The sequence below is a fragment of the Cyprinus carpio genome, chromosome A11 (assembly GCF_018340385.1).
Source record: "Cyprinus carpio isolate SPL01 chromosome A11, ASM1834038v1, whole genome shotgun sequence".
In the NCBI taxonomy this organism is placed as follows: Eukaryota; Metazoa; Chordata; class Actinopteri; order Cypriniformes; family Cyprinidae; genus Cyprinus; species Cyprinus carpio.
Window position 1 is genome coordinate 17,865,344 of NC_056582.1, and position 14,502 is coordinate 17,879,845.

The 14,502-nt window shown below is 38.9% G+C and overlaps 1 protein-coding gene across 2 annotated transcripts in view; it reads right to left on the bottom strand.

Moving 5' to 3' along the window:
* Positions 1-11,532, bottom strand: part of LOC109058182 (protocadherin-17-like) — a 70,363-nt gene extending 58,831 nt beyond the window's left edge. Inside the window, exons 1-2 of one of the 2 annotated variants that reach the window (XM_042766605.1) lie at positions 11,427-11,532; positions 1,314-4,116 (exon numbers count right to left, since the gene is read on the bottom strand). In XM_042766605.1, coding sequence (XP_042622539.1) covers positions 1,314-3,794 — 2,481 coding nt within the window. In that variant the 5' untranslated portion in view covers positions 3,795-4,116; positions 11,427-11,532. Of the gene's footprint in view, positions 1-1,313; positions 4,117-4,885; positions 5,422-11,426 lie in introns of those variants that run through there. The other variant, XM_042766604.1, reaches the window with a different exon arrangement.
* Positions 11,533-14,502: the final 2,970 nt, after the last annotated feature.

The following is a 14,502-nucleotide window of genomic DNA, read 5'->3' on the forward strand; positions in this document are numbered from 1 at the left end:
ACACACATAAAACTGTTTTTCTTTTTTTGTTTTTTTAATTAGCCACAATGCTTGCTATGGTTGTTTAATGGTAACATGTACACAATAACAGAGTGGGACGAGTAACAGTATGCACCAAAGTGTAATACTTAGAGGTTTGTTCAAATCCCAACCCTAAATATGAGCAATAGCAACATCATGTGAAAATACTTTTGACAAAGAGTAAAAAAAAAAAAACAACAACTCTTAAGTAGAGATATTACTATATCGTATATAATAGGCATAAAATAAAGCTAGAGAGAGAGAGAGCTAAATTATTTTTTGCCCGCTGTAATCTCAGTCGCTGCACATACACCTGTACCTGATGTACAGAGTTTAAAGAGGTGACTTTAGCCTCATCTGACACGACAGATTTCAAATGTCTTTAAACTGGCTTAGCAGCACAGGCACACATAAGTTGTCACTGGCTTAACCAAATCGCTCCACACAAAGACGCATTAACAAGGATCGAGGAAATCTGGGAAAGCTCTTTCTTTCTTTCTTTCTTTGAAATGTGGTCCTTTAATAGAGAGAGGATTGTCACAGTGTTCTTGAGTACGAAGGTGAGACAAACCTGCTGAGTAAGTAATACAGTAAGGGTTTTACAATGTCAATACTGAAAATTAAAATGTTTGAGGCCAAGACAAATTGCATTATGTTGAATGCAAATAAGCACCCATTTATGTATTTATTTGACCTAGTGTATGAGCAATAGCAGAAAAAAGGGGAAAAAAAAGAAAGAAAACAAGAACATTAATTCTGTCATTGTAAGAGGAAAATCATAGGAACCTTACATTCAAAGCACCACAGGAAACTACATATTGATTGAAGTACTATTAATTTGCAATATAGTAGCTGGAAATATATTCTAGGCAAGAGCAGCAAATCATCACGGTACGGCCGTTATGAAATAACAAGCCTTTAGGGCTGAACCTGTCAGTGCATCAAATCTCTCCACACCAGAGGTAACATCAAAACAACATCTCTTGAACAGAATTATGTTCCATACTCAATTTCCTTTTAACGCATTACTTGAAACAATATGAGCAAAGCTAGATTTCAAAAAATGATAGCAAGGTGCTTTTCGGCATCTGGCGAGGGCTGGAGAGAGACACGAGTTTCATATTATCACCAGTTGGTATCCCCTTCCTTTCCCCTCACACTATGATTCACTGGCTGCTTTGTATGCACACACATATCTACTCATCCATTCATGTATTGACCTAGTGAGACAGAGCAGAAAGAGAGGAGGATGGAGGGTAATAAGGAAGAAGAATATAAGTTGTCGTTCCTACCTGTATTATTGACATCCTGTTCACTGGTGTTTCAGTGGTGTTCGTAACAGGTCCCGTGAAGCTGGTATGACAGCCAACGTGTCCTTGAGGAACACTGAGGTTGTTGGTGGTGGGTTTGAGGTACATGACCTCTGACCTTGGGGAGCTGAGGGGCAGACGAGTTTGGTAGTCGAAGTACATGGGCGAGGTGGCCAATGAGGGGCTGCTGACAACGTTCATCACGTTCATGGTGTCCCGCTCCTCCACTTCGCTCTGCACTAGCATGATGTCATTCTTGTTGATCTTCTTCTTCTTGCCCTTGCCAAGTTGCGGGTGAGTGTACTCGGCGATGCGACAGTTGTATGTGCGGATCTCCTTGTTCTCCCGTTTGCACTTGACTGCGATGGTGATCATTGCGGCGAGGAGCATAATTGAGATGATACTCAGGGTTACTATTAGTGGGAGTGACATGTCCCAGTTATGGTGTTCTGCATTGATGTGTGGTTCACCCTCTGGTAATGGCCCAGAGTAGGCTTTGACGATAAGTTTCGCCATGGCGGACAGTGATGGCTTGCCATGGTCAGTCACCTTGATGATGAGTTCCACAACAGGTGCCACCTCCTCCCACAATGGCTGGGCTGTCCGTACCTCGCCCGTCACCGAGTCAATCTCAAACAGGTGTTCCTCATTGCCATCTGAGATCTCGTAGGTGAGACGACCGCTTTCACCGAAATCATTGTCCACCGCTCTCACGGTGGTGATAATGTGTCCGACTCCCACGTTCCGAGGTACATGGATCTCAGCAGTGTCATTCTGAAGTAATGGAAGGACAATGACAGGAATGTTATCATTAACATCCAGCACACTGACACGGACAGTGGTGTTGCTCTCCAGGTGAGGGTTACCTGAATCCTTCGCCTGGACCTTAAAGTCAAAATACTTGGTTTGTTCATAGTTGAAACTCCTCAGGGCATAAATTGCACCATCAGTGGGTTTGATGTTAACATATGTAGTGATAGATTCCTCGCTTACATTAGAAGGAAGAAGGGAATAGGATACAGTACCATTTTGGCCCAAATCTGGGTCATGAGCAAGAACAGAACCCAGGTATTCCCCTGGGATGTTGTTTTCAGGCACCTGGAGAAGGTAGACCATTTTTGTGAAGCGTGGTGCATTGTCGTTTTCATCTAAGATTTTAACAGTGAAAGACTTTGTTGAGTTCAGGGGTGGGTTGCCATTGTCTTTGGACACAATTGTGATGTTATACTCATCTTTTACCTCCCTGTCCAGGGGCCTGTCGGTCACTACTGTGTAGAAGTTATCATAGTTCTCCTCCAGCTTGAAAGGAACATTCCCCAAAATCCTACACTGGAGCTGCCCATTGCGGCCTGAATCTTTGTCTGTGACTCTAACGAGTGCGATCACTGTCCCAGGAGCTGCTGCTTCACTAACCGCCCCCTGACGCACAGCTACAAAACCTATTGACGGCCAGTTGTCATTCCTGTCAAGCACTTTAACAGTGACTTTACAATGGCCAGGAATTGGGTTGGGGCCTTGATCCTTTGCCTGAACATCAATCTCTATAATTGGGTTCTCCTCAAAGTCGATTTTACCCTGAATCTTTACCACACCCGTTCGGGGGTCTATTGAGAACAGCTCTTTGATCCTGTCTGAGACATAACAGCTAAAAGAATAAGTAACCTGCCCGTTAATCCCTTCATCTGGATCTGTAGCATTTAAATCTATCAGTACCGTGCCTGGGGGTGAATTCTCAGGGATCTCCACTACATATGAGGCCTGTTCAAACACAGGGCTGTTGTCATTGGAATCAGTGACTTTCACATTGATTTGCATTGTACCTGATTTGGGATATTCCCCTCCATCTGTGGCAGTTATAATTAAGGTGTGATGGCTACGTTCCTCTCGATCTAAGGACCTCTGAACGATCAATTCAGGGAATTTAGTTCCGTCCCCTCTGGACTTAACATCCAAAGAGAATATACTATAATCATCCCGCGTGATCTGATATGTTTTCAGGCCATTTTCCTTAGTGTCAGGGTCGTAGGCAGCAGCCAAGGGGAAACGTGTTCCTGGGGCTGCGTTCTCAGATATGTCGATATCGATCTGTTCAGAAGGAAAGATTGGTGCGTTGTCATTTATGTCCTGTATCTCAACTTTAATCATGCAGATCTCCTTGTCGTTGGCAAACACTTCCATGGAGAGCTGGCACTTGGTGTTTTGTCTGCACAGTGTTTCCCTGTCAATCCTCTGTTTAGTGTACAATAGCCCACTTTCAGGATCCACATCGATAAGGTGTGGGGCGGAGTTCTCCAACACCCTGAAGTTGGATTTTTTCCCCTGCTCTCCCAGTTCCAGCTCTGCATCCTTGGCAATGTTTCCAATGACGCCCTGAATTTTCTCCTCAGGTATAGAGTAGTTCAAGTTTTTTAACGTCAGGGCTTGCGCCCATAAAAGAAGGAAAAGTAAAACAGAAAGATGCATCCCTTTCAGTGAGAGTGTCTTAGGTTTCTGATGCGTTTTACGCCTCCGACCTGTTGATCTTCCCGGCAATATCACAATTTCTACCTTCAATTACTGAGAACACATGCCGGTTCATGATAAAAAATGTATAAAGTCATTATGTGGGCTTTTCCTTTGAATGCTCTTTTCTTTCCTCCGTAGCAAGGCTCCCTTTATCCTGAGTTTTTTACAACAAACGGTGAAGCTGCACAGCTAATTTATATTCTGCTGAACGCCCAGGCGCATTGGAGGCATAATCACAATCCAGTTTCCACAAAGAAATAGCCTTTCCCAGCCTTTTCGCCTGTAATAAACATAAAAGAAAAACATATCTGTATCAGATTACTGCATGTGATATTGCACTTGATCATTTAAATTCTGACATAAAGATTTATACAAGCACTTTATGTCTCAACATATGCGCTTTTTCCCCCCTCTGTAGTGTGACCGCGTAATTCTAATGCGTAATTCATCATTCCCTGGCGAACGACGTGAATGGCATGTCAATCCAACCTTGAGATGCGTCGGAGCGCTTTACCACTGAACACAGGTGGATGTTTGTGTCATCCTGCTCTCAACATGTAGGCTAAGCAATGCGTCGAGGATGCGCCATGTGGCACGGAGAGTGTTACGCGCATCATACGAGTAATTATGGATAAAGGTGGTGAGCAAATAAAAACGGATAAATCTTTTTCTATGTTCAGGCGTCCTCAAACAGCTGCTTAACTGATGCCATGTCTATACCTTGCTGTCTTAAGGCAACCCCCTTGAATGCAAATGCGTTGAAAGCCTCTTAACCAGCATAATCCGGCTGTTAAATACAATTCTTACATAGTCGCATAAAGCAGAGCAAATGAAACACAGTCCTTGATGGTTATTTATACTGCGCTTCTTGAATAAATACAAGAAGAAGCTGTTGCATCCTCTGGCACTGTGCGCATCCAGCAGCTCCAGGAGCATATATGACATGTAATTTAAGGTTTTTTTTTTTTTTTTTGTTTGTTTTTTTGGTTTTTTTTTTAAGGATGACACTTTGGAACAGAATGATGATGAGAAACATCACACAGACTTACCTGTAATCTTATATCGAGTCTAAACACAACCATCACCAAGGACGAGTTACATCCTCCACGCACCTTCCCAATGAGTGGAGGAAAAAAAACTCCAACTAGACTGTATGAAAAAAATAAAGTGCTCCGCAAAAGTGCGCTTGTAATGTCAATGAGGCTGATTAGGATGCAGTGACTCTCCACCGCTCATGCACTCAGACTGGAGGCGCTTCAGGACAGATATGTTGACCCAAGCGTAAAATATACATCCACAACCGTTGATATCACCAGCGCGAACAGCCTCTTGTACTGCATTGATGCGGGGTGAGACATCCCCGTGATGAATGCGTCCTGGCCCCACAGGAGGCTATACGTCCAGTCAATAGTCCAACAGTCCAAAGTTTAAATCTGGATATCAACCGAAAGTGTTCAGTCCAATCCGACTGTCACTAAAACCAGCTGTCAATAACGGTAAGGGAATAAAGAATAAATGCACTATGGTGTGCCGGTGTCCTTTCTGCCTCCTCTGCGCGTTTCTCTCTCTGACTGTCTCACTCTGTCTCATAGTGCATTAAACATAGTAACTGATCCGCCGCCAACCAATGGATGGAGGAGGAGGGGGGTAACGCAGCCAATCGGATTCTCGGAATTCAAATTGTGGGCGAGGCTTTCAAAGCGGTCCTTTATGTGAGTGATGTGGACGCCTTTCGAAGCGCAGAGACGGGAGTTTATAAAAGACTCTTGTACTTTGAGAGCTCGAGCGGGGTTGGAAATCTTAACGTTAAAGAAACTGTTTATAGATCAGTAGGTAGCCAGATTGTCCACACACACACACACACACACACACACACACGCACACGCGATCTTACAAATGGTCATTGATAGAAGGTCCTGATGGTAAATATTGATGTACTGTACACTAAATAGTGTCATATGTATACATTTGTGTGGCTGTCACTCAGAATATTTACAACTTGGTGTTTTACGCACAGAGAATGTCCTTTTTTTATTTTACTTTAATAACATTAGTGACTAATTTTGGTTGATAATGCTAAATTAGCCTATATAGTAGGCCTATAATATGCATTTAAAAGAAACATATTTCTGGTTTGGAGTTGATAAGGAGCTACTTGAGTCATATTGATAAGGTTGTGGAGGGAAGATACCTAAAAATTAAAAAAAAACAAAACAAAAAACTGTAGGCCACTAGATGAATGATCAATAAGCTATACAAGATCATCAAGTTGTCTGTCTTGTTTTTTTCCCCTTCCCCATTTTGGCGCTTGTTTTGGAACTTTAGATTGTGCCTTCGGCTCTAAAGAAATCTATAAAAACAACAGTAAATTATATTTTTAGAACTGGCTTTAAGTTCAGAGATTCTAAGGAGTCACTATTATACAAGTTGTTCATTTGCTAGTTGTGTGTAAATCTCAAGAAATAGGCTACTGTAATGTTTAGAAAAGGAAAAATGAAGGTGCAAGAGGCTTGCTCAACCTGACTTCACATCAGCTAGCATATATATATATATATATATATATATATATATATATATATATATATATATATATATATATAATAGGCTATCTCTAAAGACAAGCAGCCATGTTTGAAAGTATTTAGAATACTTTGCATATGTTTGCATACTTCAAAACTTCAAAAATTTAAGGTTTTCATACTGTTCTTCACTCAGGAACACAAAATATAAAAAGCGAAGATATAAACGCTTTTAAATGCTACATAAATGCTTTATGAGATGTGCCAAGCAGTTGAAAGATGAAAAGAGAACAGGAAACACAAGATGCTTCCACCAGCTCATTGGGCCCTCTAGTGGACACCTTTGAACCTTCAAATAGAGTTTCCTTAATTTTTTCAGTCTAAGTTATGAGGGCACACGACATACATTGTGTGTATATACTTTGGATGTACTGTATGTAGCATCTATATCTATATATATATATATATATATATATATATATATATATATATATATATATATATATATATATATATATATATATATAGTTGTTATAGTATTGTATTGAATATTATGTTTCAGAGAGAAATATATATTTCATATTTAATACTTTGTGTTTGTTAAACATGAAATATTTATGTTTGTTTAATTGTAAAATTATACCAAATGATTTAATTCTAAATAATAATTGATATTTTATTTAATTATAAATAATAATAAAAATAATAAAAAAATGAAAATTTATATAATTTAATATTTAAATAATATATTATGTAGTGCAATTCTTTGAAGCAAAAATAAAGATATTTAGGTAGCACTCACCCCCCATCCACTGATCTGGTGCAGTCACGCTCTGTGATGCTCTTTGATATGGCAAATAATAAATCTTATTCCAGATCTGCTGCCTTTTGTCTGATGTAAGTTGGCTCATATTGGAGGCTGCTCGCATGGGCCTGACTCATCATCGACCAACATGGGGATTGGAGCCGGTGTCTGAATTCATTGTGAATTCCGGCGCATGGCACCTTAATATTCCAGAGATGCTTCTCCATTGTCATATCATTACAGGGCTGCCTCTGTAATGCAGGCCGTTTGAAGCTCCTCTGTCTCTAATGCCCTTTGATTATGTGCAGATAGAGGAGTGTTTGATAGTGCTTCTGCTGTATATCTTCCTGTTCATGTTTAATATGTGCTGCCGAATCCTTGACCTTGGACTTGACCTCTTTTCTTGACGTTGGTGATGAGGTTTTTCCATTCTCTGAGAAGTCGCACATATGTCCTGCTCACGAGGTGTTATAAATGGGGATACAAATGGGAGTATATATCCATCTTTTTGCATCTTTATTCTTATGCCTATTCTTGACTACATGGAAGATGCATATGGTGTTACTGGCAAGCTGAAACTCGCAATTGAATTACTTCAGCGGATTTTGGGGAACTTTCTGAGAGAAGCCATACGGCACGTGCTAGTGTGTGTGTTGTGTCAAATCTCTCTCCGTGTTGCTTGCAGAAGCCAAAAGCTCTCTTCTGGATTCCAACTGAATCTACTTCAAACTCTATCAGTGTGTCCTGAGGGTTCAGCCTTGATGAAAACCCACCAAAGACACACAATAGAAGCCCTGCTATTAACAGCTGTCTCTATTAGTCCAATTAAATTGCTTTAAGATATGCCGGCGACAGAAGCCACATTTGGATGGATGGAGGCGAATAGCTACATTAAAACACAATTTTGAATATTAAATTTCAATTTAATGGAACAGTTTTTCTTCAGGTAATGAGAGAAAAGGAGAGAGATGCTGCTTTTAAGGCAGCCTGTCCAAAATACCAAGAGCAGCATCTCTCTCCTTTTCTCTTCCTTCTATGGAGATGAGGCTTTTATGTGGTACAAAATGCAATTTTTTTCATGTCTGCCGAGGACAATTCTCAGAGGAGGCGGTTTTTCAGTGTAGCTGCCCTTTCCAGTAACATTTTCATCTGCGTTTGCTCTCTTCTCCTCTTGTTCTGTTTTGCAATGGTAAGGGAATGAAGGTTTGTGTTAGAATCAGAGCTTTTCTGTCCTTGCACTCGCAAAATGACAGATGAGAGAACTTCACACGTTTCTTTCTATCCGTCTATATATCTGTCCATCTCTGTCTATCTATCTATCTATCTGTCTATCTATCTGTCTATCTATCTATCTATCTATCTATCTATCTATCTATCTATCTATCTATCTATCTATCTATCTATCTATCTATCCATCCATCCATCCATCCATCCATCCATCCTGCCTGTCTATTAACTGATTTGTTTATCTTGCTACATAACTATCGAACGGTCTAACTATCAAAATGTACTGTCCATCTCAAAACTATCTATCTATCTATCTATCTATCTATCTATCTATCTATCTATCTATCTATCTATCTATCTATCTATCTATCTATCTATCTATCTATCTATCCAGCTTGCTACATAATCCACCCACACACTGAAAGGTCAATAAACTAGTGAAACGAGTACATAGCAGCAGGTAACACCCACCCACCCCTGCTGTACATTCAGTGTCGAGAACAGTTAAGCAGGCTTTCAGATTAGACACCACAACAACTCAAGAAAAAGGCCCAGTGTGTGGCTCCATCTCACTGTGAGCCAAGAAAGAATGTCTGGGTCAGACCTTGGGCGGTTTGAGAAAAGAAGGTGTCCACTTTACCCTGCTAGACACCCTCAATCCACCTTACAGCAGGGGGGTCTTGGCTGAGCGGAGGAGGAGAGAGCGACAGGTCCACTGGCTTCATGTGCTCTGTCTGTGTGGAGTCCCTGCCATGCTGCATTCAGAGGACTTGTAATGGTGCTGAGGTGATGTCTGTGTGTGAGAAAGAGAGAGACCTTGCCAAGCTGGATTCAGAGATGTGACGCTGAGGTGTTTGTGTGCCATTCTGGTTTCTAAGTAAAAGTGCAATAATCTGAGTGGATGTATGTTGTTTTGTACCAGATCACAAAGCTTTTGTACAGTTACTGAGGTGCTGAATGTACAGAGAGATTTCACTTATTTAAAAAGAATCAAATGGAAACAAATTTTAATTTTTTCGTTCAGACCCAGCATGATATTTTGAATATGTCTGCATCTACTCTATTGCTGTAATGACAACGACAGATGCTGGTTAGACTAAATAATTTAAGAGCCCGGAATCAGATATTGCATGCCACTGTCAATATGCTTTACATTCTTACATACTTATATGTTCATGCTTAAAGAAGATTTCTAGCAACTAATTTGATTTTAGTGTGAGCTTATGTATTAATTTAGCATATGTTGTTATACCAAGACATTATTGGATATTAGTGGTGGGGATTTTTCTGAAGGTTACACCATAACGCCAGTAGGTGGTGACAAACGATTCATTATGAGTGAGATGCTGACTCATTTAATCATTCAATTGCTTCAATACACTGATTCATTCAGGTACAAAATAAGCACCCTTATGAATGAGCTACTAAATCATTCACTTAACTGGTTAGTTATGAGCCAGTCACTAATTTGTTGACAACCTATTTGTTCCAAAAATCTGATCTGCTGGAACTCGCACTGCTCAGAAGAGCATACTAGTATACTCCACTTACTATTTCTGTAGTATATATATATATATATATATATATATATATATATATATATATATATATATATATATATATATATATTGCAGAAAAATATATATTATTATAGTAGTATGCTGGTCCTGATAGCTATCTTTATGAATGAATCACTGAATCATTCAATCAAAATATTTGTTTGAAAACAGGATTCATTCAGCAACGAAACAGGATTTTTTTTAGCAAGTTATTCACTCAACAGAGACCTTCAAAAAACATGATCCATACAGCAACATCACTATTGTGTGTGTTGCTTGGAAACACACAATGCTTAATTCTGCTGTGGCTTTGTTTGGAGCTGCTTTCATTAGCAGAGGAAAAATGTAAGTGCAGTCTATTATATTGACCTATTATTGTCAAAGTAGTTTGTGTTTAGGGTTGAAACGTCTGTAGGGTGTTTTCATGGCACGTCATTAATCCGGAAATCGGCCATATTAAGGTACTGAACTAAAACAGTGTCACTGAACCGAACAGAACTTGTGTATGTTCTTGGCAAACCCAAAATATTTCACTATAGCTGCATTTCCATTACAGATTTGCTCAAAACTTTTGCGATAAATGTAATAAAAAAATAAAAAAAAGTTGATAAAAAAAAAAAAAAAAACTATTGCGAAATGATGCGTTTCCATTAACCGATGTTGTGCGACTAAAACATAATTTTTTTCCACTTGCGATAAGTCATGGTGACGTATGTTGGTAGGTTTACTATATCGCAACCATGTAAATGACCTGTAAATGTGAGAAAACTGTTTCCATCGCAATTTTGCGATAATATTCCTTTTCTTGAATTCTTCTGGGACGCTTCTGAAACATGCTGAAGCACGTGGCTGCTATAAAACACAAGCAATTTTAACGATACGCAATCAGCTCCAGTGGCCATGTCAGATTGCCTGTAAAAAGGGGTTATGCAAGAGTACACAAGGAAAGACAGCTTATGTTGGGATAAAAATAGAAGGAAGTGTTTCCATCGAGCGTATTTGCAATTTGCAATTTCAGTTTGCGCAGTTTGAAGTGTAATGGAAACAGCTTATGTTGGGATAAAAATAGAAGGAAGAACTGTCAGGTCGTCAGTCCACAACAAACAAGCCAGCTCGTACGGATATTTACCACCTATTAACCTTAGTTTGTCAAAATATCACATCCTTTACTGTTGTTTTCATCCGAATATCTCCAATATGGCCACGCATCTGGGTAACTGACCCAGCTGTGACTTAATGTAGGTGCTAACACTTTATTGGAACTATTAGGGTGGTCCAGAAACATGGGCCTTGCCCAAAGCCTTTTGCTGTGTCCGTGCACTAACCTGAATAATAAAAAAATGGCGCTCAAATTAAAAAGTTTAACTTAAATGTGTTTTTAAGCACAAAAATGCATTATGTTTGAATGGAACCTTACTCGGTAAATAACAGTCTACCTCTATTTATATTTTTCCTTGCATTGATTCAATCTTAAACTCACCCTGCCAGTAAAGATTGGAAACACATTGATGAACTCGAGGGTTTGCTCTCTCTCTTTTTCTCCCACTTGCTCCCAGTGGAGCTAAACTTCTTCCTTCTCGCTCTCTTTCGCTTCTGTCCTGCAGGTTTGAGATAAGCAGACAAAGGCGCAATTCTAATTAATGTTTTGTCAGTCTAAAACACCCTGAGAAACGTGAGATCAGTGGACGACAGAGATTTGGACTACACACGTACAAACATACAATTTTAATTAATGTTTAGAAGATTAAATTAAGAAATAAACAGCTGAAAGTTTCTCGAGGTAATGGTACAAGCAGCCATTGTAGTCACATAAAAACACATTCAATTCCTTGCTTTCTTCCACCATAGATAATTGACTCATTTTTTTTTTATGCCTTATAAACATCACACAGACAAACCACTTAACTGTAATTGCCACTGTGTTATAAGAGTAAGAACTCTCATAATGCAGGAGATGACAGGAAGTTACATATCACATCAATCATTAGTGAAATCATTCCACTAACCTTAAACCCAGCTAAACCCAAGCTCACCAAATAACGAATACAACCTGCATAACCTTTTTTTTTTTTTTAACAACCAGTTACAAATTTCCACCATGCATATTTTCTAATGATTATGTATAAATAAAGTATAAATCAGAACATCTGAAATAAATAAGCACAGTAGGAGAAAACTAATTTCCACTAAACATTTGCATAAATCAAGCATTTACAAGTGTGGTAGTATCCATCAAAGATTGGCCCAAACAGACCCAAATAAAATATTGATTAATGGTATCAGCTATCATCAGCATCTGTTCTTAAAATGAAAGTCAAAGGGCCATTTAAGAGGTTTTAAAAGCCAAATGGAGAGCTTCTATTTTTATATTCCTTATAAATTTATTTCAAATTAATAAATAAATTTGTATTTATATGGTACCAAATAAGCTGTAAAGTTGTCTAATTTGTCCTAAATCATGCTCCGAAAAGTTCATTTAGAAATGACTTGACCCGTAGACATTTATTTCAAGTTCATTACTGCATATGATTTTGTATTATTTCTATGAACTCAGACACACGTTTTATGCCTTAGATGCTGTATTTAACCCGGAACATGCTTTTAAAAGCTCTTTTCAGCTCAACTTTTATCATTTCCTACACATAGATTGCACATCTAACCATCAGAATACAGTTTTTGTTCCCTTCAAACCAACACCCACTTGAACATAAACACCCACGTTTTCAGTTCACTGTAATTGGTGGGTAATTCTGTTGTTCTGCATTCATCATATTGAGTTGCCCATTGTTTTAGGCCTCTACAAGGTTGGTGTTTATATCTAAACAGGACACGAACTTGGCAGGAGAAACTAGTGCTCTACATGTGATTATTGATCAGCCCTGAAGCACAGCCACCTTTAAAGTGTCAACACTGCAAGCGAGCCATGCCACGTGACCAAACGAGAAACACTCCAAACACGCTTCCTGGTTTTGTTGTATCTTGCGTTTGCGGTATAGACGGGCTGTTACAGCGTAAACCTACTGAGTGCGTTCATTATAGACCTGGGATAGTTAGCCAGCCTTCACAGCCAAACATCTCAGCACTTTTACATCCCTTTTCTCTGTTTTCTAGCCCTATGGGCATGATCATTGTCTATATGAAAACAGTGTATGATCACTATGCTCAAATCTATTTCTGTCCTAGTGGGAATTGCAATAACTTGGTTTGTGTGAGACAATGCTCTTTATAGATGGCGGGGACAGCCTCCGCGCTCTCATTTGTTCATCTCAGCCATAAGAACGGAATAGAAACTTGCACTACTTCAAACTAAAATGGGTCAGAGGGATTTTTTTCTTTTTTCTGGGGAGTCGGGTCAGCACATGATTTCAGGCAAAGCACATGAGCCCTAAAGAAGTAAAGAAATTATTTTAAATTGTTAAAATTTTTAATGAAGGAGCCCTAATAGTTTACTGGGAAAAGTATGAGACTGAATCGGATGTAACAAAAAGCCACGATGCCACATCCTTGAAAACAATGAACGAATCTTTGCAAAGTAAAAGAAAATATATTTCAGACTATAGTAAATACATGTTCACTTGGCCAGGATGTTAAAGGTGATTTGTGCTGCAGTGTGTTTGTCTGCTGAGAAAATTTATTGATGTTCAAGCGAGATGTAAAAACTCAAACTAAAGGCAAGTCAATTTTCCTTTCATGTGAATATTTTTGCATACTGCAAAATGTAGTGGGTCTATGCAATTCATAATTGTTCAATATACTGTATTGCAACATTTAAATGCCTGTATACTGAGAGAGAGAGAGAGAGAGAGAGAGAGAGAGAGAGAGAGGTTCAACAGAGAACTAGAAGAGAGGTTAAAAAACCAATTAATAACCAAATCAAAAACAAAAAATAATATATAAAAAACATATTCAGACCCATTTACAACTCGATAAATTAAAACACAACAGGTTACTTAATTCATGAGTCAGGCACACGAATTCACTGCTGTGAGTTCTCAGCAGTCTCTGACACACACACACACACACACACACACACACACTTGTCAAACACCACACACACACACACACCACACACACACACACACACACACACACACACACACTTGTCAAAGAGTAGATGTGAGAGCAGAGGATGTATTTACTGTAGATAGGATGCTTCATCTTTAAATATGTAACCTAGAGCATAAAAGGGATGAAAATCAGAATAGAAGAGAGATTTTCTTAAACTCTCTGCCTGGTTTTCTTTCATAGCTCAACTTGTATATATGCAACTAGCAACACCAAGGTATGATTTCCTGCTGGGAAAACACAAACTGATCAAATCTGTACATGCAGGGGAACCCCTGTTTATTTCATGACTCATGACTTTGTACATCTATATATATATCTGTATTTTGTTGATAAAATGGAAAAGTCAGTGCATTGTTTAGCTGGACTGTTTCCAGCTAAATGCCCAAAGTTATTTTAGTCAAGTCATTTATATTTGTTTATATTTGTTCATTTATAATTGATTTATGTATGAATAAATATACAGGCAATGCTCATAGTAAAGATGATTT